The sequence below is a fragment of the Vanacampus margaritifer genome, chromosome 6 (genome assembly GCF_051991255.1).
Source record: "Vanacampus margaritifer isolate UIUO_Vmar chromosome 6, RoL_Vmar_1.0, whole genome shotgun sequence".
NCBI lineage: Eukaryota > Metazoa > Chordata > Actinopteri > Syngnathiformes > Syngnathidae > Vanacampus > Vanacampus margaritifer.
In genome coordinates this window covers 22,685,298-22,710,945 of record NC_135437.1, presented here as the reverse complement: position 1 = coordinate 22,710,945, position 25,648 = coordinate 22,685,298, and the positions used below count along the sequence as shown (strand labels likewise).

At 38.2% G+C, this 25,648-nt stretch overlaps 1 protein-coding gene across 2 annotated transcripts; it reads left to right on the top strand.

Moving 5' to 3' along the window:
- Nucleotides 1-2,169: 2,169 nt before the first annotated feature.
- Nucleotides 2,170-24,656, top strand: LOC144053231 (alpha-parvin). Of its 2 annotated transcripts, XM_077567443.1 has the most exons (14): nucleotides 2,170-2,685; nucleotides 8,174-8,263; nucleotides 10,024-10,094; nucleotides 10,608-10,710; nucleotides 10,890-11,030; nucleotides 12,316-12,431; nucleotides 12,548-12,606; nucleotides 15,836-15,855; nucleotides 15,965-16,026; nucleotides 16,460-16,528; nucleotides 17,589-17,690; nucleotides 18,636-18,708; nucleotides 21,335-21,392; nucleotides 23,659-24,656. In XM_077567443.1, exons 1-14 carry the CDS (start codon nucleotides 2,547-2,549, stop codon nucleotides 23,762-23,764), a joined length of 1,209 nt encoding a protein of 402 aa, XP_077423569.1. In that variant the 5' UTR covers nucleotides 2,170-2,546; the 3' UTR covers nucleotides 23,765-24,656. The 2 variants fall into 2 exon arrangements, with proteins under 2 accessions (XP_077423569.1, XP_077423570.1); XM_077567444.1 differs by having other exon boundaries at nucleotides 2,199-2,685; nucleotides 21,335-24,656.
- Nucleotides 24,657-25,648: the final 992 nt, after the last annotated feature.

The window sequence follows — 25,648 nt, the reverse complement described above, 5'->3', positions numbered from 1 at the left end:
ATATCTGTATACGTATATGTATATCTGTATACGTATATATATATGTATATATGTATATGTATATCTGTATACGTGTATGTGTATACGTGTATACGTATGTGTGTATATGTATACGTGTATGTGTATACGTATATACGTATACGTATATACGTATACGTGTATGTGTATACGTGTATGTGTATACGTGTATGTGTATACGTGTATGTGTATACGTGTATGTGTATACGTGTATGTGTATACGTGTATGTGTATACGTGTATGTGTATACGTATGTGTATACGTGTATGTGTATACGTATGTGTATACGTATGTGTATACGTGTATGTGTATACGTGTATGTGTATACGTGTATGTGTATACGTGTATGTGTATACGTGTATGTGTATACGTGTATGTGTATACGTGTATGTGTATACGTGTATGTGTATACGTGTATGTGTATACGTGTATATGTATACGTGTATATGTATACGTGTATATGTATACGTGTATATGTATACGTGTTTATGTATACGTGTATATGTATACGTGTATATGTATACGTGTATACGTATATGTATACGTGTATACGTATATGTATACGTGTATACATACGTGTATACGTGTATGTATACGTGTGTGTATATGTGTATATGTATACGTGTGTATATATGTGTATACGTATATATACGTGTGTATATATATATATATGTGTATATGTATACGTGTGTATATATGTGTATACGTATATATACGTGTGTATATATATATATATATGTATACGTGTGTATATATATATATATATGTATACGTATATATACGCGTGTATATATATATGTATACGTATATATATGCGTGTATATATATATGTATACGTATATATATATGCGTGTATATATATATATATGTATACGTATATATATATGCGTGTATATATATATATATGTATACGTATATATATATGCGTGTATATATATATATATATATATGTATACGTATATATATGCGTGTATATATATATATATATATATATGTATACGTATATATATGCGTGTATATATATATGTATACGTATATATATGCGTGTATATATATATATATGTATGCGTGTATATATATATATGTATACGTATATATATGCGTGTATATATATATATATGTATACGTATATATATGCGTGTATATATATGTATATACCTATATATGCGTATATATATATATATATGTATACGTATATATATGCGTATATATATATATATATATATATGCGTATATATATATATATATGTATATACCTATATATATGCGTATATATATATATATATATGTATACGTATATATATGCGTATATATATATATATATATATATATATGTATACGTATATATATGCGTATATATATATATATATATATATGTATACGTATATATATGCGTATATATATATATATATGTATACGTATATATATATATATATGTATACGTATATATATGCGTATATATATATATATATGTATACGTATATATATGCGTATATATATATATATATGTATACGTATATATATGCGTATATATATATATATATATATATGTATACGTATATATATGCGTATATATATATATATATATATATGTATACGTATATATATGCGTATATATATATATATATATATGTATACGTATATATATGCGTATATATATATATATATATATATGTATACGTATATATATGCGTATATATATATATATATATATGTATACGTATATATATGCGTATATATATATATATATATATGTATACGTATATATATGCGTATATATATATATATATATATATGTATACGTATATATATGCGTATATATATATATATATATATATGTATACGTATATATATGCGTATATATATATGTATACGTATATATGCGTATATATATATGTATACGTATATATATGCGTATATGTATACGTATATATATGCGTATATGTATACGTATATATATGCGTATATGTATACGTATATATATGCGTATATGTATACGTATATATATGCGTATATATATACGTATATGTATGCGTATATATATATATATGTATACGTATATGTATGCATATATATATATTTTTTTGATGAAATATGCACGTAGCTCTTCTCCCAGACTTATTGGTGGAACCGTACGCTACAATAGAATTTTCGCCGAGGAGACGGGAACCAACGTGCAAACGCCGCAGAGAAATCAGTATATTGAAGATAGGCACGTTTAACGATTGGCAACGCAAGATGGCCGCCGATGGCTTCACTTGATACGATGTAGAGGCGGCAATGCGATTTGCCAGGTTCTTGTCTGTGGGCAAACTGCGTCCATTCAGTTAGTCTACCACAGCTGCTTCCTCCCCTGATGTTCTTCTAGAGAGGTGGGGCCTCTCACCACGGAGGAAAGAGTGGAATTCCATTTCCGCTTTAGGGAGTGGACCGGGATTTTTTCGCCCCCTTTCCAGCAAACTTTCAATTTCCACGTCAACTTCGAAAGTTTGAATCAACCAGCGTAGGACTGGAGTATTGTTCCGACAATGGCTTCCTCTCCTCAGAAGTCGCCGTCATCTCCTAAATCGCCGACAACGCCGAAATCTCCTTCTTCTAGAAAGAAAGACGACTCTTTCCTTGGAAAACTTGGAGGGACTCTGGCCAGGAGGAAGAAAGCTAAAGAAGGTAAACATCTAAGTAATGAGCCAAGAATCGAGGGCCGTTTTAATAATAGGAGAAATCCAAAAAATCAATATGAACGTAATCACTAAAAAGTCCACTGTCTGTCTTGTGTGTATGGGCTTCGTGTTTATATCCATGTAAGGTCAAGAATTCACTTGTGACGTTCTCCTGTGGTCTCTGACAAGGCTCGCCTCTCTTCAGCCACTAACTTTGGTTTTCAACAGTAATAGTGAAAACGAAGCTATTGTACAATAATTACAATATTACTGTAATGTCGGTAATGGTTTAACCATTTCTTAAAGTTAGCTGAAACTTAAAAACAAAATGCAACACAATGTAGCGCTTACTATTGATGATGGTTTAATGTGATTTTTGATGTGGCACATGCATCTCCCTGTTTAACAAAAACACTGAACTAAGAATTGTTGATTGCATCGTAAAGTAACAAAATGTATGTTCCTGTTACCTTCTCAATATGCCCAGAATAAAACTAGATGCTCGCTGAACTGAGTTCTCGGTTCAAACCGACCTATCAAGCCTTATGAGGCGTTTGGCGTGGCACCATACAAGACAATGGTTATGTGAGATTCGACAGGTATTTTTTTGCCCCTAAATTCTGATTGGGTTCAGAATAATGAGGCTATTCAAATGTACAGTATATTTGATTAAATTCAACTTTTTTTCCTAAGGTGTAAGCATAGTGGGGGTGTGGGTGGGGGGGTTCGTTTAGTAGTTTAGTTTTATAATTAGAAGTGCAAAGAGTGATGATGTGTAGACTAAAATGAGATCTATAAGTGGTAGTGGAACACAAGTTAAAAGGTGAAATGAGGTATTGTTTATAAACAGCGACAATATGTGTGCAGCATTATTGCTAGTTTATCAATAGTGCAATATGGCATCAGAGGTAAAGTATGATACAAGTACAATGAATACTATGGACATTCTGAGCAATAAAATACAGTATGGTCCAGATTACCAGAAGCTACAGTATTTCTTTAGGAAGATCGTTGTCCTGTAAATTTATTAGTTTTTAAATAATTTAGTTGGTCTGACTTAAAGATTTTAGGCTCCATGTAAACACTTTATTTGAGCTAGCACAATTGGATAATGCTAGCTTTTGGTGCATGTACACAACTAATAAGAATTCATTAATATGTTTGTTTTTTTAATAATAAAAGTAATTGGCCTGATTGCCCATGGCCACTATGTGACGGACCAGTACACATTTTTGCATATTTACTATGAAATCAACATCTTTTAAAAAAAAAAAAAAAAAAGATTTATTAGTCAATATTTTGACTTTTATACATTTAAAATGGTCAATCACATTCTTTTTTTTTTTTTTTTTGTTTTACTGTTGCTGCAGATATTTATTTGCACGTCAGGTAAGGAATGGCTTCAACAAGATAAATTGGAAAATATTCAGTTAGATTTTCTACTACTAAAATCATGCATAATAAATGAACCGACAAATAGCAGGCAATAATAAGTGTACTTTTTGTTTGTTTGTTTGTTTTACCAGCTTCCACTTTAATAGCCAATAACGCGACTCTGGTTCTTACCAGGGATGTGCGGTATAAACGGTATTGAAGTATGCATTAGCCTGAAGGTAGCGATTTGGACACTATTGGTGAACCGCGGTGACAACATGTTTATTACATCTTTTGATCTCCCTTCGTGCTAACACTAAAGACATTACGCCACCATCATGCTGGTGGCCGCTGTTCATATCGGGGAACGCTTGATACTAGGGGTGGAAATCTTTGAATGTCTCACGATTCGATTCGGATTTTTGGGTCTGCAATTCGATTCAGAATCAAATTTCGATGAAGAATGATTTTTGATTGACAATGAATTTTGCTCCAATATATAGATGTGCAAGGAATCGTAATGATCTACTCCAGTCTGACTCGCCAATGCTAATTAGCGCACTATTCGCGGCACTTTTATCACTCAAAAGAATGGCTCCATGCTGGAAAAAATAAACTTTTATTGGAATAACTTGATCGTGACTTTTTCCTTCTACTCTCTAAAGTGGCTACAACTTAACAGTGTGGAACCAAACTGCCCCTCAGTGGCCAAACCGGGTACAACATGAACAGTGCTCCAAATAAAGGCACACACAGACAAAGGCAAGACAGTATAAAATAATTTAAATAAAATCGATTTTGGGACATTTAAAATTGATTCTGAATCATACTAAATGAGAATCGCGATTCTTATGAGAATGGATTTTTTTGGGCACACCCCTGCTTGATACTCAATATTTTGCAGCACCTGTGCTCCCTAAAAGCTACGGCTGGCTAGCTAACATGGCTAAACATGATGCGGAACAGCAGAGGTTAAAGTTCTCTTGGCATCTGCTGTCAACATAGCATCAGTCACTAATTGTCGCCTCCATGGCAACAAAAAGGCCACATTTCTAATAGAGGGCGGTTCGTAATGTTATCGACATTGGTGAGGTCATCATTTTTAAAAAAAAATTTAAGGTGAGGTCATCAACTACAAAACAATAATGTGACCATTCTGTAGCGTCATCGGAAACACGTTGTCGTGTCATCCTATTCCCTGCCTCTGTGAGCATGATTTTCAAGTGTTTTCACATAGAAGTGGAAAGCGCTCCTTTTAAATGGATGATTACTTGGTGCTGCTCTGGTTTACTGTTCCACAGCTGAGCCTCATTTGATGCTGTTGCATGTAATCGCATCAAACTCATGCTGGCAGGACAAGAGACACACACACACTCACTTGCACAGCGTGTGTGTGCGTGTGTTCTATGATTTGATGGAAGGCCTTGGCTACTGGCTTTTTTGACGATCATTGATTCAATTTCACGTCACTGTGACGCTTATGGTCAGTCGCCAAAGCGGTTGCCATAGTAAAGTGCAGTAATAGCCAGTTGGAACTAAAGCGAAGAGAGGATGAGGATGTTAAAGTGCTATAGTCATGGGAAACGGATTGGATGAATCAAATACATAGATAGAGGATCAGAGATCTCAAACTGCGTGAGGGAGGAGACGGCAATAGTAATACACAATTCGTTGTGCTGAGCAAAAGTAGAACAAACACATCTTGTGGCTGAGTGTTTTTTAGAGTTGCATGCTCAGCTTCAAGAAGTTCTTAGGGGCAGCACATGTCCTGCCACCCCCTGGGCGGGGGTGCTTTGTTCACCAGGTAGGCGATTAAAATATGTCAGCCATTTGCATCCTCACATGGAAGTTCTGATTCATGTGATGCATTGCATTTCTGCTTTTCCAACACTGACACAAAAGGAGAGGGAAGTGATATGTTTGACAAGCTACATTGTGGGCACTGATGATACGTGAAAGTCGGGTTCACTTTCTCGTGCAGCTAATCAAATTTGTGCTGCGCAAATATTGTAGATTTTAAACTTTTCGGCCCGACTTCCAAACTCTTGAGACACACCACACGTGAAGAGAAAAAAATCACGGGAATAACAGTTTTGAACGTACCATGTGTGGCGTGTGGCCACACTGCACAATCAACATACCACACACGAGCCGACTTAATTCATGAAAGTCACGGGAAGTCTGGTTTTCAGCCGAATAAAGCGGCATAAAAAGAACACGCGTTGTTTAAAGGAGTGTAAATGCTTGCCCCTCGGTGCTGGCAGCGGGGGTTCGCGTCCCACTCGGAGATCCACGATAATTTGTGTAGTATCAGTGTGTGCGTGTTTAAATAAAATAATTCAATTTAAAAAAGGAGTGTAATAGCGCATGCACGGACTAAAATCGGGCCAATTCTCCTGCCGTGAGAACCAGGCTTAAAGCAGCACTAATGTTTAATGTTGCCAGGAGCCAGATACATATTTCTGTAATAATTACCAACAATGATTTAACAAACTGAAAACACATTTGTTCAAGCTCATTTTTAATTAAAAGGTGTGTTTATCGGTGTATGGTAGGTTTGGGGGCTGGTGTTGATTATGCAGATGCTGTTCCACGGAAGGCAAAGAAATTCACAGGATGTTCGCTCCATGCTCCCGAGACCAACATGTCGAATGGCTGAGCCTCCTGAGCTACCTGACAAACTGAGAAGGAAAACATGCTGGGCATGTTAGAAGCAGCTTTCTGATAAAAATAGCATTTAGTGGTATCCACAAGTGCTTTACAATGTTGTTATTGTTTTTTTGCTTCCAAACACACTTTCCACAAGGTTTAGGATTGGCATGCTTCTGTTTTGCTGGGGGTAAACAGGGCAATGGTAGCAATAATAAACTTGATCCAGAAATTTTTTTTATGTTGTACAGACGCTCCCCACCTTACGAACGAGTTACGTTCCGGACGATCGTTCGTAAGGTGAATTTGTTCGTAAGTTGCTTCAGTGCTATATTTTGTATTATAATTTATGTTTAAAGCCTATATAAGTATATTGAAGGTTTATATAAGTATGTTTAAGGCTTGTACAAGTAACATGCATTGGTTTGTACTGAAAAAAACTTTTAATAAAATGGAGAGAATACGTACAGTACTGTACTGTACTACGTATGTTAGAGAGAGAGAGCGAAAGACACACACACAGTATGTACATGTACATAATAAGATAAATAAAATGAAGTTTAACTTACTTTTGGAAGATGTACTCGATGCTTAAGGAGATGATGGAGGAGGAGGAAGAGGAGGATTTTATATCATGAGAGATTCTTCATCGTCGCTGGAATCGGCTTCAAAAGTTATTTCCTGCTTCATGGGGACCCGCGTTTTCTTCCTCCTCCTCCTCGCCACGTTGCTCAGCCTCCAATGAGCTCTCACAGCGCCAATCGTCGGTATTAGCGGCGGAAAGAAGCACTACGCGCAATACAAAATCTAACTTACAGCATTTCTTTCCGAACATTTTTCGACATACTGTACGCGCAGAAATGTTCGTATGTACCGTTGTTCGTAACTCGAACGTTCGTAAGTAGGGGAGCGTCTGTATGTATAATTGTTTTTTATTTGTTTTGTATAATTCATTTTCCAAGTTTGTCATTGGCTATACAGTTTTATTTCTACATGATCGTTCAGTTGACTACCATCTGTAGAGTTGTATAAATAATCTCACGTATCTTTCGAGCTTGTAATGCAGGCAGTGAAAACTGGTCTGTGGTGCACTGGATGTGATATCATGTGTATTGTTTTTATGAATGCACATTCAGTCATATTTTGAATTGGGGTGATTAGATTCACCGAGCCTGCAAAGTTTTAGCTTGGGCATGGGCAGGTTGTTGGTACCAAACTAAATATGGAAATCTGGACTGGAAATCAGTCACCCAAGCCCTAGTAAGGCAATTGAGAACATATTCTTACCTTGGGTGTAAAATATAAGTAGAATAATTTGAATTGAAATTCTCAAGAGGGTTCCATAAATGATTGCATTATTCCTGATATCCTTTGTTACTTTTATACCCAGTGACATCAGTCAGTTTATCACTGACATCACAATTATCTTGTTTTATTTACTGATTTATAATATCTGTTTTTCATCACTCCAGTGTCTGAGCTCCAGGAAGAGGGAATAAATGCCATCAACCTTCCTCTAAGCCCCACCCACTATGAGCTTGACCCAGAGGACACCATGCTAGGTATTCACATCACAATCAGTCCTTCAATTACACGTGAACATTTTTAGTGCTTTAATAATAGGGCAGTATTCATAAGCTCTAGACTGTTTTAGAAATCTACTATCATGACAGTTTTCTTTAATTTATGGTTTGAAGATTGCATAATCTTGACATGCAAAAATATCATACTTGCATACCAAGCAGGCGGAATTATCGCAGGGTTTTCCCTGTGTACAAAATTCAAAGGTGGCCACCTCCACCTAATTTGCTCGCCACCTCCAGTCTGAGCCACTGATATCGCTCAACACAGCGCTCCGGCTCTGTTGATTGAGCTCGGCAGGAACGCATTTTAACTGCAGTTGCAGTGTTGCGCCATTATGGAGGCGCTATATCAACAGCAGTGCTCCGGAAAGACCTGAAGCAACAGCCATTCGACCTTTTTAAACTTTAATGTACCGAGGAAGAAACAGATTATGGAGCAACCGTTGCACATGCCGTTGCACACGCCGAAGTCATAAAAACACAGTATATGTAATTAACATAATAGTGTTTTACAACATCGCTCAACTATATTTACAATTTAATATGTACCAGTGGATGAATTTTTAATGATTATAGTTAAAAAATGGCATCTTTGTATTCGTATACCGTAAAAAATGGCTGCAAGGAGGGCGGCTCATAATGCAGGGATGTGATTTTTCCGCTAATTCGCGAAATTCCGCTTTTTTTTATCTCCCCCCAAAAAAAAAATTCCGATTTTTTTATTTTTATTTTTTTAGTAGTTCATTGTGTATGCACATGACTCCGACAGATAACATCTTCTGCTATAACAAAGACATTTGTGGTATGCTCTAATATGAGTTACTTTTCATTTGGTCATGATACAATTATTTGTTCATGAAATTTGAACTCTTCAACATTATTTATGTGTTAACTTAGTAATCACATTAGTTAGATATGATGATATTCTCAGTGATAGTTTTTAAAAGCAAAGGCAGTCCAATGTTTTTGAATGTGACTGATTTTGAGTTGACTAAAACTGCCATTTTATATGGGATAGTTCAATATACATTGAAAATTTATGCTGTTGTTTTGTCTATTTTGCCCCCAGACCCCCGGCTAAATTTTCAGATAATTTCACTTTGGTCAAATCACATCCCTGATAATGGTATAGGTTACCGCTGCGAGTACCGATACCTTAAAACATAGGTGTCAAACTCTGGTCCTCGAGGGCCGTAGTCCTGCAGGTTTTGGAGGTTTCCCTCTTCCAACACAAGCTGATTACAATCAGCAGGATCGTTATCAGGCTTATGCAGAGCTTGCTGATGAGCTGATCATATCACAGCTGTGTTGGAGAAGGGAAACATCCAAACCCTGCAGGACTCCGGCCCTCGAGGACAGGAGTTTGACACTCATGCCTTAAAATAAGACTTGTATTGGCACCCATACGTGGTATCGATAGTTACCCATCATAGTCAGGATGATAAAACCTCTGCCTCATTTTGAGCTAGGAAAAACCCTGTATCGAGCTCGGTAATGAAGCCCCATTTCCACTGGGAAGTGCAGTTCAGTTTAGTGTGACATGAAACACGTTTGTGTTCTCTCTATCAAGAAAATAAGGACGTAATAAGTAACTCCGTGCCATCTACTTTCCAAGTTGCGTCAGTCACGTACTGGGCTGACAAGTCATTAGTCATCCTATCAAAGAAAATAAGAAACAACGTTGTTGGACTGCCATAAACAAATTTCTACCATAAACTGACATCATGTTCATCTTCTAGAGGAGAATGAGGTGCGTACCATGGTGGATCCAAACTCCAAGAACGACCGCAAACTGCAAGAACTTATGAAGGTTAGTGGTGCAAGGAACAAGTATTCAGACACCTCAACTGAGTCTGTTTTAAACCTGTCAGCAGACGTCCCACATTTGATGAGAGGAGCTGGAAACCCGAGTTGCAGGAAGAAGTTGGAATCTACAATAAAATATAGTCATAATATTTCTGCATCAGTAGTAGCACAATACTTTTCAATTCTTAGGAAAAAAAAGTAGTAGCACAATACAATTGTTCACTGATCGATATAATTGAAGAAAAACATCTACAATAGCAAAAATCGAAGAAGGTAAACTTTGGCACATAATGCATACAACAAAATTAACGAAATTTATACAAACATAAAAAAATGTACACAGTAGAAAAGCTCTCAAAAACTTTTTGAGAACAAGAAAAAAACGTTCATAGCTAATTACTGTAGTTTATAAAAACACAAGCAAGTCGCAATTGCTCATACTTGTGTTTTAGCAGGCAGCACTCATTGCATCACTGCAGTTCAGTCCTGCAAGGAATGTTGTCATGTGCTCACACAGGTGTTGATAGACTGGATAAATGATGTTCTCGTTGGGGAAAGGATCATTGTGAAGGATCTGGCTGAAGATCTCTATGACGGACAGGTCCTGCAGAAACTATTTGGTGAGTATTAGTTTCAAATGTTTACTCAAAAATCTGTACCTATAGTAAGATATAATGTATTCAATTTTCTCAACTCCAATACTGTTCTTTGTTCTTTCTCAAACAAAACATACTGTATTGTTTGTTATATCAATGCTTGCCGTGCTTATTACGTACTGTATGCTTGTGATGGGTTTCAGAAAAGCTGGAAGGTGAGAAACTGAATGTGGCGGAGGTGACGCAGTCAGAGATCGCACAGAAGCAGAAACTGCAGACTGTTTTGGAACGGATCAACGACTCACTCAAACTCTCTTCAATGAACATTCGCTGGAATGTGGACTGTAAGTGACACTGTTGTTGTCGTCACACAACCTATTCAATTTCCCTGACAATTTCATGCACTTTGGTCATCGACATTTTATGCTGTTTGCTAAATTCAGTAAAGTAAGCTGGGAGTACAGAAATGGTTGTATATTTATTCTTGCAATACAGTATAATTTGGTTTGTAATTGGAATTATAGAGCGGTAAAGAGTGGGAAAAACACAGGTATGCGCATGAATGGTATACTGTATACATGCAGGTGATTCCAACCAGTACTGTGAACTTGAATGTTACCTTGATACAGTACTAGAAAAAGAAGCATTACCGTACTTAAGTTGTCTATGGACTATTAATGGAGCATTAACCATACGCATATATATCAGGCTGATTCAAACCCTGCATACTTTCTGGACGCATCATTTATTATTATTATTATTGGAATAAAGCCTAATTTTAACTTGAAGGAAGATTAACTTGTGTAAGTAGACAGAAGATACACTCGTGCTGAAAAGGATGTCCTTAGAGGCATGTAGGAATTTCTCTTAAATAAAAAAAAAATAATCCTAAAAGCGTGAATGAATACCAACAAATCCAATTGATCATGCTGCCCTTTTATGTTGAGTTTTGTCTTAATTTATTTTTAATTAATTGAATTAATATTCATGACTAAAATATGGGGACCAGAAGAAATCTGAGAATTTAAGTTACTTTAAATTTACTGTTGAAAATTTCATGAGTTTTGTCTTAATTTATTTTTAATTAATTGAATTAATATTCATTACTAAAAGATGGGGACCAGAAGAAATCTGAGAATTTAAGTTACTTTAAATTTACTGCTGAAAATTTCATGTTTGTCAGAGCAACAATGATATTATATATATAAAATTGTGCCAAAGAATTCCTTTGTGAAAACTTTGCAGAGATGTACTGAACTTCTTCAATGCATGAACTTTATCTTTTGTCTGGTGTTTTTGCTGCTACTTAGATTTTTGTGTGTGTCTTTTATTTTCTTTTTGAGTCCTCATTAGTACTATTTCTCCATTAAATTAATTAATTGGGGGGGGGGGCGGCATTGCTACACAAAACTTTTTGAAAGGGGATGAAAGGAGAAAACACATTAATTGGTGTGAGATTGATATATATATAATTTTTTATTTTATTTTATTTTATTTTATTTTTTTAAGGAAGAATAACAAGCACACAGACTAACAGCTGTAGCTAGCACTAATTCAGATTTTACCAGACAAATATTAATTTGACCAATCACTGACACACACAACTTCTTTGTCTTTCACAACATAAAGCGGTCCATGCGAAGAGTATCGTCGCCATCCTTCACCTGCTAGTCGCGCTGTCACAACATTTCAGGGCACCAATCAGGTTGCCAGACCATGTTTCTATTCAAGTAGTTGTGGTCCAGGTGAGTAGCAACACTATTTTATATGCATCTTCTCTGTCCAGGTTTAAGAGTCACTGCCAATAATATGTTTGCATAAATTTTCAGTTAGAATGACATTCATCTTCTCTGGATTTCAGAAAAGAGAGGGCATCCTCCAATCCAGACAAATTCAAGAAGAAATCACTGGTAACACAGAGTAAGTAGTAGAACAGAAGAAGTAATTTAGTACTTTTTATATCCATTTAAATGTGTACAAGTGATACTCACACACTGCAGATATGCATGCAGAGCTTTCCATATATGAGTGTGTGTTTTGAGAAGGAAAAGAGAGCATTAGAGGTGTTAATCAGTGAGCCACAGTGACTGCCTAGTGCCTAGCACAGGGGTGGGCAAACTTTTTGACTTGCGGGCCACAATGGGTTTGAAATTTTGACAGATGGGCCGGACCAGGAGCATTTGGACCTCATAGCACAGTAAAAACACACAGATAAATGTACAACCCAATTTACTTATAGTGTGCACTTAGGACTGCGTTTTTCAAATGTGCAAAATCCACATATTTAAAACAGCTTTTCCAATAGCTTCATTTTTATTGTTTTAGCTCAACTTTTGCTGTGTTTTTATGCTTTGTAAAGTGACCTTGGGTGTTCTGAAAGGTGCTGTTTTTAAATGAAATGTATTATTATTATTATTATGATTATTATAAAATAGCCCTAATCCAGGTAGTACGTTTGCCTCAATGAATATGCAAGATGCGGCATTGACACACTATTTTTGGCAAAGTGGGAGGAGAAATGTAAATAGATTATAATAGCACATACACTGTGATCTGTCAAACCTGGTGACTGCATCTATTATTAATAGATTTCAATTCAAGGCGTAAAGTTAAAGATTTTTTTTCCATTGGCCCACCCATTTTTAACCCGGGCCCACAGTACGTGTGACACATGCTGCATGATAGCCGCTGCTGCCTGTCACACGCTGAGGACAAAGCGCGTACATCCAATCCATCTCTGACCACTTTTCCATCTCTGTGGGGGACGCATAGCACACGGTGTTTGTGCAGCAGCTCAAAAAGAAGCCAAAAGCCAACGAGGAAACGCTCATAGAAGTGCTCGACGCACGCCCCGGGGATGTATTCACCAATATCAACAGTCTCCTGCATGCGCGCTCCTCACCTCACCCATGACAACATGTAGAAAGACTATCTTCAGCTGTCAAAAGGATCAAAACACGCAACAGTGCCACAATGTTGACTGATAGACTGAACTCTTTGTCCCTGCTTTCTTTCAAAAAATAATTGACCGATTCTCTGGACTATCAGGACATTATTGCTGTGTTCAACACAAAGCCGTGCCGTCTCCTGCTGTAAATGTCCAAATCCAATAAGATAAGATAAGATCCACTGATTGTCACACCCATCTAAGTGGGGCGAAATTTGTTCTCCCAGTCTCAGGGCGGACACTCTAACCACCCGGCCACTGAGCTGTACAAAAAATAAATAAAAAATTATATATACCTGTGTGTATATATATATATATATATATATATATATATATATATATATATATATATATATATATATATATATATATATTGAATTTTTTTCTAGCCTTATTGGATAAATTCGGCGGGCCGGATTGAAACAAATAATGGGCCGTATTTGGCCCGCGGGCCGGGGTTTGCCCATATCTGGCCTAGCAATTTAGCTCATGGTCCCAAGAGCATCGCACACGTCAGTCAATTAGGAGTGTGTTCACTGAAATTATGCAAGTTCAACCATGGCATCAACGATACTTTAAAACAGGGTTTGTCAACTATTCTCAACACAATGATGAAATGTTGGGATTCTAAACATAAAACAGCTGATGACCATTTCACATTGCAAATGAAAAATCAATTTGGTAAATTCATTTTTCAACAACTTAAGCACTTCATTCAGGTTTTAGCCATTAGTGTGAGAGACCGAGCTTTTGTCTGCTACTCAATGACTCCTGGACTTCAGGGGTAGTTAAATTATTTTGCCATTGCAGCAGTGAGAAGAGGCAAAGTGTGGTTGTAATGTGAAGTCAAATGGAGTTAAAAATGTATTCTTTCATTTTATTCAGTAATCCATCCCCCATCCATCCTTTATTTGACAAAACCGTTTTATTATTTATTAATAAATTTAGCAATGCACACTAACTCTCAAACCTGAATTGAGAAGGGTGGGCATTTAATTCAATCTGGTCAAGCACACATCAAAGTATGCATTGGTTCCCTGTTACATGACTTAAAATGCAATAAAAAATCAGGTCTTTCACAAATGTAAGAAAATACTTTTAAATTCATGTGAACAGTAAATTTCAAGAAAACAGAAAGATACAAAAAGAATAGTCATGGTTTTATGAATCTATTGGGCTTGAAAAAGAAAATCTATTTGATATAGATTATTTGATTAGATTTTTTTTAACCCAGAGCTTTTTTTGGGTGGCTTACAAGGTCTTGACCACAGCAAAATCTTAACTAGCTCTAGTAGTTTTTCTACAAAACACTGTCATATGTAAACAATATACAATTACTTGATTAACTGATTTTATGTGCTGAAATAAAAAAAAAAATAACAATAATAAATCAAAGTAGCCCTTGCATCGTTCTACACAATATACTGTATTGTGTGAAGTAGTCAAGTATTGGAGCAGAGCAGGCGATGTATTAGTACCCGTTGTTGAACAACAAGAGAGTCTCTATCTCCCACACGCACACACACACGTGCAAGTCACACATCTGGGTTGCTGTGGAGCAAGAGACTGCGACCTGACAGCAGCAACCAGAGAGATAACAGCAGGACAGCGAAACACACAAACGAGCACTAGCATGGTTATTAGCACCGCGCCACGAGCATTGCCCAGACTTGCCTGCCCATAAACTTCATGTACTGTATGTGCATGGGAATGTGTGATTTCTTTCTGACCTGCCCTGCTGCGATAGCTCCTCCACAGGGACATTTGAACTGCAGCAGTTGTTCTTCTCCAATAACATGTGATGATTTCCAAACATGATGATGATGATTGCCCCCCCCCCCCCCCGTTAACATGGAGAAGCTGTTTTCTCCGGGCATTGTATCAATGCCCAGCCTGTGTTGTTTTGCTGTTGAGATGATTTTACAATATGGAGTCACCGTGGACCTCTCTCTGATGATGCCCGGGTTCTGTACCTGTGTTTCTCGTTAATCTAATTATGATGCCATAGCTACGTCTATTGTTGAATCATTTCTAATCCCCCCCCCTTGTTCTCCACATTCCTCTGTGATTGAATTGGAAGCACTTGTCTTTCATTCTCCCATTTTCTATAGAGATTCAAGTGTGAAATTGTGAATAACATGAAATGACATGTTTTTTTTCTTTGTATTTTGACACATTTTTTTTCTCTTATTATTTTACCAGGGCTTTCTCTGGAAGACATGGTATGTTGTTATCAAGATATTACCCAGTATTTTTCCAGCCTTTTTCTTGATAAGTTCATACGTTGTTTTCTTTTTTGTGTTTAATCATTTATTCCATGTTTTGCCACAGAGCGTGATGCTTTTGACACCCTGTTTGACCACGCTCCAGATAAACTCAATGTTGTCAAAAAGGTAGTGATGCTTTGCACAGCTCTGCTCATTCATGAGCTACATATTGCGACCTTGTGTCTGTATAACAAACTCTTCAATGTCTTAAGCAGACATTTAACCACAACTACATGTGTCAAATTAGAATACCATTTTTTTTTTTCCTCCCACAAAATGCACACATTCAGTACTTTGGATCACATCCAGCATCATCAGCTAAGCTCTTCAAAGCAAAACATCTTGGACTGTGAGAGATAGTCCCAAGTGGAGCTTCTTGAGTTTCCAAATAAAACAAACGTTGACTGGATCTGAGGCCGGGGGGTGTTTTGAGAGGCAAAACTAAGAGGATGCACAGCAGTACAGCACACCATTGTCAAGCACAATTCCTTTAATAGTATTTATTTTTCATTTGTCTCTAGTTTTTGTATCTGATAAATTATTGACTTTGTTTTCTCAGACACTGATCACATTTGTGAATAAACACCTCAACAAGCTCAACTTAGAGGTGTCGGAATTGGAAACACAGGTATGACAACCCTCACACACACACACACAGAAATAATTTGTAAATGGGCAAAGATGGTTTTAAATGGGAAGAGGGCGGGGCTGTGAAGTAATATTTTTGTCGTGTATTCTTCACACTAAAAGCAGTTGGGTCAAGAATGGACCGACCCAAAGTTTTGAGTTATTTAACCCAAAACGTTGGGTTAAACAAACGACCCACAAACTGTTTTGTGGGTTACCAAACTTTTTGGGTTAATTGAATAACCCAATTGAATTGGGTAAAAAATGAAACCGACCCAACTTTTTGAGTTATTTTACATAAAAACTCGAGCCAAATTAATATTAATAACCCACAAAGCAACCAAATATTTGTTTGTGGGTTCTTCATTTGATTCAACTTTTTGAGTTAATTGTGATCTAAATGAACCGACCCAAATTTTTTAGTTATTTAACAAAACAAAGTTGTGTCCAATTAAATTAATAACCCACAAAGAAATGTTTTAGGAAAACACTAACAGGTGATTCAGAAGAAACTTCTACTCAATTAGAACTCTCTAAAAACAGTTGAAAATTGGACCGACCCACTAACTTGTATCAATTTGACACAAGTTTGGGTTGTAACCCAAAAACTGGGTTGTTTTATACATACAATTCCGAAAGTTGGGTCAAATTGACCCAAGTTAACAGGTCATCCAAATTTTGACCCACATTGGGTTTGTTCTTGACCCAGCAGTTTTAAGAATGTACACTCTAAAAACAGTTGGCTCAAAAATAAGCCAAAATTACAGTTAATACTGTTCTCAGTCCTGCTACTTGCGTCTCCTCTAACCTCATGATCCACAAGTGAGTGACGGCACACTATTTTTATATGCGGTATATCTGCTCGCGACACTTTAAAAAAAAAAATATATATATATATATATATTACATTTTCTTGAAATCGACTTGGGTGGCCCGCCCGAGTATTAACATGGTGTGGGAAACACTGAGTTATTTTTTTTCCTTAAACATTGCACCTTCATGTCTACATACATTGATCTCCTAGCAGGTAGCTGGTGTATTTACCTACCTGTGTCTGTCAGTTTGCAGATGGTGTTTATCTGGTGTTGCTGATGGGTCTGCTGGAGGGATACTTTGTGCCACTCTACAACTTCTTCCTCACACCGGAAAATTTTGACCAGAAGGTGGAGTGTGCTCTCCATTTTTAGATATTATTCGACTCTGTGGCATAGTTTAATGAAACTTTCAAGTAGATCCTCCAGTTTTCTGAGGAACATCATGCACACATAGCCAGGGTCTGCCCTCAAAAGCTTGGTTTCATGCCATCTGTTTCCCTCAGAGCCCATTCAATGCGCAGCCATCTCTCCTCTCTATTGGCCTCTCTAGTACCACGGTATTCTAAACAGGCAATCTACGGAGACACCACAGTAGCCTTTTGTAACCGTCTTGGCCAGCCAACCCTGCCAAGCTGTGAAGCAGAATGGCAACCGCTGATACAATGTGCACAATTCCAACCACACGCACGCACACAGACACACACACACACACACACACACTTCTGGCCTGGAAGAACAGGCAGGAGCCCATAGCATCTGTAATCTCTTCTACGCAGAGAAAGACTGGAGTGATGGCTTAGGGGCTCCGTTTTGTGTGTGCCCACCCCCAGCGCCTGCTCATTTTTAACTTAGCTCATCTTGTTTTACGGCACGAGACGGCCACACATAATGGCTATGAAAACATTGAAATCTCTTCACCTCTAGTAGGAGTAAGTAACTGGATGTTATGCTCTTTGTTTATTATTAAATTGCTTTATTATTTTTATATTTCATCATATACTGCTCTATTACCTTTTTTTTTACTATTATAATGATTTCTATATAAAGTATATAACTATAAAAGTAGTACAAATGTACTACATTGATAGTTTGTTTCTGCAGATCTATAAAGTGGTGTTTGAGGTTCGAGGTGTTGCTGTGTGTATGGTAACCAAATTGAATCATCACAAGGTGTATTGTGGCATTTAGCCTCAGGGTTCCTTTTTTGGCACACATCAGTGTTGGGTTTTCATTTAGTTGCATGGGGGCAAAGCGGTGAGCAGCTTGTGTAATAGATGTTCATTCTCACCATAGGTGCATAATGTGTCCTTCTCGTTCGAGCTGATGCAGGACGGCGGTTTGGAGCGACCAAAGCCGAGGCCAGAGGGTAGGAAACTGTTACACAATCATTTTAAGTGCAAGGACAGTTATTTATAAAATTGCTCCAAACCCCTCTCTTATTTAAAAAAAAAAATGTACGAATGAGGTTTCCTCCAACTCATTATTTTGTTTAGTCATGTGTATTTTCTCCTTAGTAATAATAATAATAAACTTTATTTGTGGCGCACCTCTAAAAATGTGTTTACAAAGGGCTTTAACAGACCGATTACAACACAAATCCCAGACAATAAAATGCAAACAACCTAACTACAGAACAGCAACAGTAACAAGGCTAAAAAATAGAAAAAAATGGATTCCGACAACCCAACTTGAGACCAAGAGGGGAATTTGTTTTAAAGCATTTTACAACAAATGAATCCCAAAATAAAAGTAAGCCCACAAAAATAATATTAAAAGACAATAAATACAAAATTACATAATTAACACAAAAGTCTGGGGAGAAAACACCATTACAGACGCTCCCCAACTTACGAACGAGTTACGTTCCGAGCGATCGTTCGTAAGGTGAATTTGTTCGTAAGTTGCTTCAGTGCTATATTTTGTATTATAATTTATGTTTAAAGAGAATACGTACAGTACTGTACTACGTATGTTAGCGAGAGAGAGCGAGAGACACACACAGTATGTACATGTACGTAATAAGATAAATAAAATGAAGTTTAACTTACTTTTGGAAGATGTACTCGATGCTTAAGGATTTGATGGAGGAGGAGGAGGAGGAGGAAGAAGAGGATTTTATATCATGAGAGGTTCTTCGTCGTCGCTGGAATGGGCTTCAAAAGTTACTTCCTCCTCCGTAACTTCAATGTAGGAAGAAGTTGAGGGTCGCGGAGAAGAAGATGAGGGTTGATGAGTATCTTCCTTGGAGGATTTACTAGAAACTGGCCGAAAGAAGCGATCTAACTACAATTGCACAGTTTTCTTCTTTTTTGATCATAAATGATGCGGTAGCACTGTATGGCATCATTCAATTGATTTGCAACCTTTGTGCAACGTTCAATATTTGGGTCTTGCTGCTCGAAGAGTGCGATGGCTTTATCTATGAGCGACAGGCGTTTCTTCTTCTTCCTCCTCCTCGACACGTTGCTGAGCCTCCAATGCTGGGTGAGCTCTCACAGCGCCAAGCGTCGGTATTAGCGGCGGAAAGAAGCACTACTCGGAAAAAGGCGCGCATACAAAATCTAACTTACAGCATCTCTTTCCGAACATTTTTTGACATGCGCGCATGCGCGCAGACATGTTCGTATGTACCGTTGTTCGTAACTCGAATGTTCGTAAGTAGGGGAGCGTCTGTACTTAAAATCCAAGCAATTTAAAAGCTGCAACTGATCCCGCGTTTTAAGCCTTGGCTTTGGAACAACCAGGAGGCCTTGACCCAAGGATCGGAGACAACAGGCTGGCTCATAGGTGGTTAAACAAATAGACAGTTCACATAAGTACAGTTGCTCGGAGCCAGTCAAATACATGCTTTAAAGGTAATCAGTCGAATCTTAAAATCAATTCTAAGACAGTGAAGTGGGCTGATTTGGTGCCACCTATTAGAATTAGGGAGAAACCTAACATGCTGCATTCGGAACCAACCGGAGGCGCGAGAATGATTTTTTAACTATACCGGGGAGGAGTAAATTTAATTAATCTCACCTGGCGAAAATAAAGGCATGAATCAGTTGTTCAAGGTCAAATGGATTTTACTTTAGCTATGCTATGCAGATGAAGTAAACATGACTGGACGACTTTATTGATATGGGTTGTGAAGGCAAAATCTGAATCCAAGGGGACTCCTATTTTTTTTTTTCTAGATGTAATATTCTGAGCAGTATTTGGCAGGTTCAATAGTAATATTCCAAATTTGGAGTTATTGAATTGAATGAAGTTATGAGCCATCCAGCAACTGATGTCAGACAGGCAATCTTTTACAGCATCTGGGTTTCTAGGGCCCTCTGGTCTCAGTGGATTTCCTATCGGTGTGTCGTCGGCATAACAGTGAAATGATTCATTCTGACGCTCATAATTTAGCCAAAGGGGGGGCATCATATAAATGGGAAATAAAATTGGGCCTAAAACGGAACCTTGCGGTACACCACCGGTGAAGGCAGAAGAGGCTAAGCAGTGGTTGCCTATGGTGACTGCAAATGTTTACTCTAAAAGATAAGAGTAAAAGCAAATCAGTGCAGTATTTGTGACCCCGCACCCATTGTTGAAGGTAATCAATTAAAATAGTGCAGTCCATTCTGTCAAAGGTGGCACTAAGATCCAGCAAAATGAGTATTCAGCCCTCCCCTTTATTGGTTTAAGGTAAGTCTGTACACTTTTACACGTGGTCTGTTTTTGCTACTTTATTGATAATAATAATATTTAAATGAGCCTATTCTAAGTGAACATCCACCTGAAAACAACTCAGAGTCACATGGTTACAGACTGGCTGGTCAAATATTTACCAACTAAAGTAGTAGGCGAGGGCTGACCAAAACCTGAGCTGCAATATAATTGGACATTTGTGACATTTGCATATGACCTTTAAGCCTTAGCGAAGAGACCACAAGATACTCTTTTGTTGTGAATATTGCCCTGTCATAATGGCTGTATCATTGCTTTTCTTTTCCTCCTTTCAGATATCGTCAACTGTGACCTTAAGTCAACTCTCCGTGTCCTCTACAACCTCTTCACCAGGTACAGGAATGTAGACTGAGGACCTAAGCTACAAAAAGGAGACTTTTTTTTTTAATATCAATGGACCACATGTTATAGCTTATAAATACACCAATGGTTTATTTCAATGTGTTTTTATTTGAATTCATATGTACCATTTTACAAATGAGCACACGTTAATCCCCGCAGCATCACTTTTTGTGACAACTTTGGAAAAAAGTTTGTTCAAATCTGTCAAATGTTTCACATTTCTTTTGAAACATCATCATTGTATTTATTGTACATTTAATACGTTTATCCTGTCTTTTTTTTCATCCTCTTGAAGTGCCTTTAATTAAACGTACACTACTTGATAATGGAGTGAGTACCGGTACGCTACGGTACGTCATGTCCCGGACATCTTAAGAAACTGAAACTGTGCTTCTACAAACGATGGTAGTTAGTTGTTTTATGATGCAGGTGATATTGTTGTAGACTAGGGACCTTATTTACTATCTGTACAAAAACAGCTGAAAACTTGTCTTTGTCTTTGCAGTGTTTGTACACAAACGGCTATAGAAACTGGTCTACTAACTAGGTGCAAACTAAGGTTTGGAATCTTTGAATGTCTCACGATTCGATTCCGATTTTTGGGCCTGTGATTCGATTCAAAATCGATTTTTGATTAAGAACGATTTTTAATTCAAAATGATTTGATTGACAATGATTTTTGCTTCAATCTATATATGTGCAAGGAATTGTAATGATCTACTCCAGTCGGACACGCTAATGCTAATTAGCGCGCTACTCGCGGCACTTTTATCACTCAAAAGAACGGCTCCACACTGCAAAAAAAACAACTTTTATTGGAATAACTTGATTGTGACTTTTTCCTTCTACTCTCTAATGTGGCTACAACTTAACAGTGTATTAGACCACATGGAACCACACTGCCCCTCAGTGGCCAAATCGGGTACAACATGAACAGCGCTCCAAATAAAGGCGCACACAGACAAAGGCAAGACAGTATAAAATAATTTAAATAACATTGATTTTGGGACATTTAAAATTGATTCTGAGTCGTACTAAATGGGAATCGCGATTCTTATGAGAATTGATTTTTGGGCACACCCCTAGTGTAATCTGCCACACACTCCATTGAATGCGTTGTCCTGTGATATGCTGTACCCACAACACCAAAAAGGAATCGTACAGGCAATCTTGGACGGGCGACGACCAGGGTGCACTTGGTTTGCGGATCAGCTTTCACGCATGTTTGTGTGCGCAATCAAGTTGACGCCTGTTTTTGTCATCGCAAACTTTTAGCTAGATGAAGCGTTATCCTCTTACTCATGTAAATACACGTCAAGGCTAAACAAAAACAAACGTGAAATTAAACTCCACTTTATATCGGAGTGAAAATAGCTACAGAAATCATAGAACTCAAACATGCAGAATTGCTCTTCACACTGAAGATGGATTGCGCTCCTGCCACCCGCAGGTCTTTTATTTTGGCCCACACTGTCAACACCAATCACATCCAGAAGTCAAAAAGCAGCCTTACTCTGGACCGCGTTCCCCATCGGTACAGTTTGTTCATAGTAGCAGTTCAAAAATGTCGACACGATCAGAATCTGTATTGAGGCAGAGGTTTGATTGATGGGGAAATGCCTGATGCACCTCAAAGAGAGAGAAAAAAGTAGAAAATAACAGCAGTAGGCACCAGTCTATCATAGCCGTGTTTTGTTTTGTTTTTGGTGTGTTTTTTTTAAACCACAACACCCTTTCTGCAGTACTTGAGTTAAAAAGTCATACTTTTTATAGCTGGGACACATTGCACAATTAGTCACATAACCCCTCAGTGTTTTGCACTTCGCTGGCGTAGGGCCGAGACCTCGCATGTCACAATTTGCTAAATTTCATACAAATCTGTACTTTTTTTTTTTTTTTTCGGGGAGAGCTCAGTATTGATCATTTGACATGTCATCATCATTGTTCTCCCTTTTTTTTTTTTTTGGTATGTGTGTGTGCGTGCGTGCGTGTAAAAAAATAATAATTCCCATACCGTTCACCTAAACCAGAGGTGGGCAATCTCGGTCCTCGAGGGCCGGAGTCCTGCAGGTTTTAGAGGTTTCTCACTTCCAACACAAGCTGATTCCAATCAGCAGGATCGTTATCAGGCTTATGCAGAGCTTGCTGATGAGCTGATCATATATCAGCTGTGTTGAAGAAGGGCAACATGCAAAACCTGCAGGACTCCGGCCCTCGATGCCCACCTCTGACCTAAACCGAACACTTCAAAATCCAGCCAGAGTCGTGGGGCCGCCAGGAGACCCGAAGAGGGACCAAAGAATAGAAAGAAAAGCGAAGCCCAGCACCGACCAGACACCACCCACCACCCACCGGGCCACTAACCAGAGTCCTTCACCAACCCCAGAGACATCTAAATTCCAACAAATCAGGGAGACCTCAAGGGCCCAAAGGAGAAACTGAGGAAAGGTAGAAAGGACAGACGAAGCAGAGTGAGATCCACAGACACCCGCCTCCACCGAATCAATGACCTGAGGGAGAAACAAATTGTGTCTGAGTTTCGATAGATGCTGGTGTGGTGGATCTGGCATGCATGAAAATCTCCACCAAAGAGGGGAGCCGTCGACCCCCGCCAGGACAGAGCAAGCGCAACACCTCAGGGCCCCCCAGGCCGCGGCAGCGCCAAAGGACGACCCCCGGGCCCTGCAGGGGCCACCGGCCGGAGAGCAAACCCAGGAGCAGGAGCGCCCCCCACCCCAACGCAGCAGGACGGGGCACTGCAGGCCCACCAGGCACCCCACCGGCCCACAACCCCCACTCCCCCCACTACTACCCCTAAACCGTGAGTGTGACCCCACCCAGTGTATATACATAAGTGTGTGTGTGTGGTGCATTAAAATTGGGGGCAGGTGAGCCGGAGCAGAGGGAAATGATATCCCCCTCTGCTCCGATCCACCCGCCTCCCAGGCATGTCAAGGAGTCAAATCTGTACTATTGGTTAATCCATGTATGGATGTTATTTTATAATTTATTGACCAATCTAAAAGAGAACTGGTTGAACAAATGACTTTTTTGGAGTCTCCTGATGATTTTGGAGATATGTGGATTCCCCCCTGACGCCAGCGACATGCATCATGTTCTATCATACTGTACGTTCAGAAACATAAATGTGATTTTATGTTTGGCAAAAACGTTATTATACTTGCCAGCTTGTTGACTGATATGTATCTATTTATGTTTTATATCATTTAATAAATAATCCAATATCACAATCAAGCTACACGTTTTAAAGTATTTGTTTCCCCTAAAAAGAAAGCACCTTCCTGGGGTTTGGGGGTTGAATCTCCCGACTTCCTCTCACATTTCAGAAGCAAGCATGTTCTTAATTGGGGACTCTAAATTGCCCAAAGGCGTGAACGATTATTTGTATAACATGATTTTCATGAATGTCAATAATTTATATTGTAACGTTGTTGCCACTTAAGTGAGTTTTTTTTAGAAGAAGAAAAAAAACAAGTGCTTTTACACACCAACTCATATCTGACACTAATTTAGACCAGCGGTGTAGAAAATGGCGTATGTGGACAGTGTGTCATGTAAAAGCCTGCAACAGAGAAGCATTTTGCTGTGAGTAACCGTATCTGTTGCCTAATGGCTTCTCAGATGCGTCCACGTCAGATGCAAGCGATCCTGAGGGATCCCAAACCATGTTACCATCATTTCCTCTGTGCTCCATCGCCCAGGGAACAATTCCACACCGCTAGTTAGGACCTTGTTATATTAATATGATTACATTATTGGGACATTGGTGCTTTTTGCGGGGGTCACATGGGGTCTTGGAACTGCATACCTCTGACTGAGAAGACGCCGTAATGCAGCAATGGATGATTTTTCTTCAATGACAGCGAAATGCTTGCTTTGTATCTGTTAGCAGGCTCAGAGTAACTCAAAATACAATTTGTCTTTTTAAGAGAGAAATACATGGATGCGCTTTTGCCTCGATTTTACTTCCTGTTCACGAGGGGGGTGTAGCGGTTTTGGTGTTTAAATTGTATTATCCTAAATTAAGCATCACTGCTGATTTTAGTGTTGTTTTTCAGCAAACAGAGAACTGTTGGATTCAATTTCACATCTAATCCGCATTAACTGTGATTAATTGTAAAACTACTTATCTTATTTATATTCATCACAATGTGTGTTTTTGTGTGTGTGTGTGTGTGTATACAAAAAAACTAATAAGGGCCTCAACCGCTTCACTGTGACTGTAG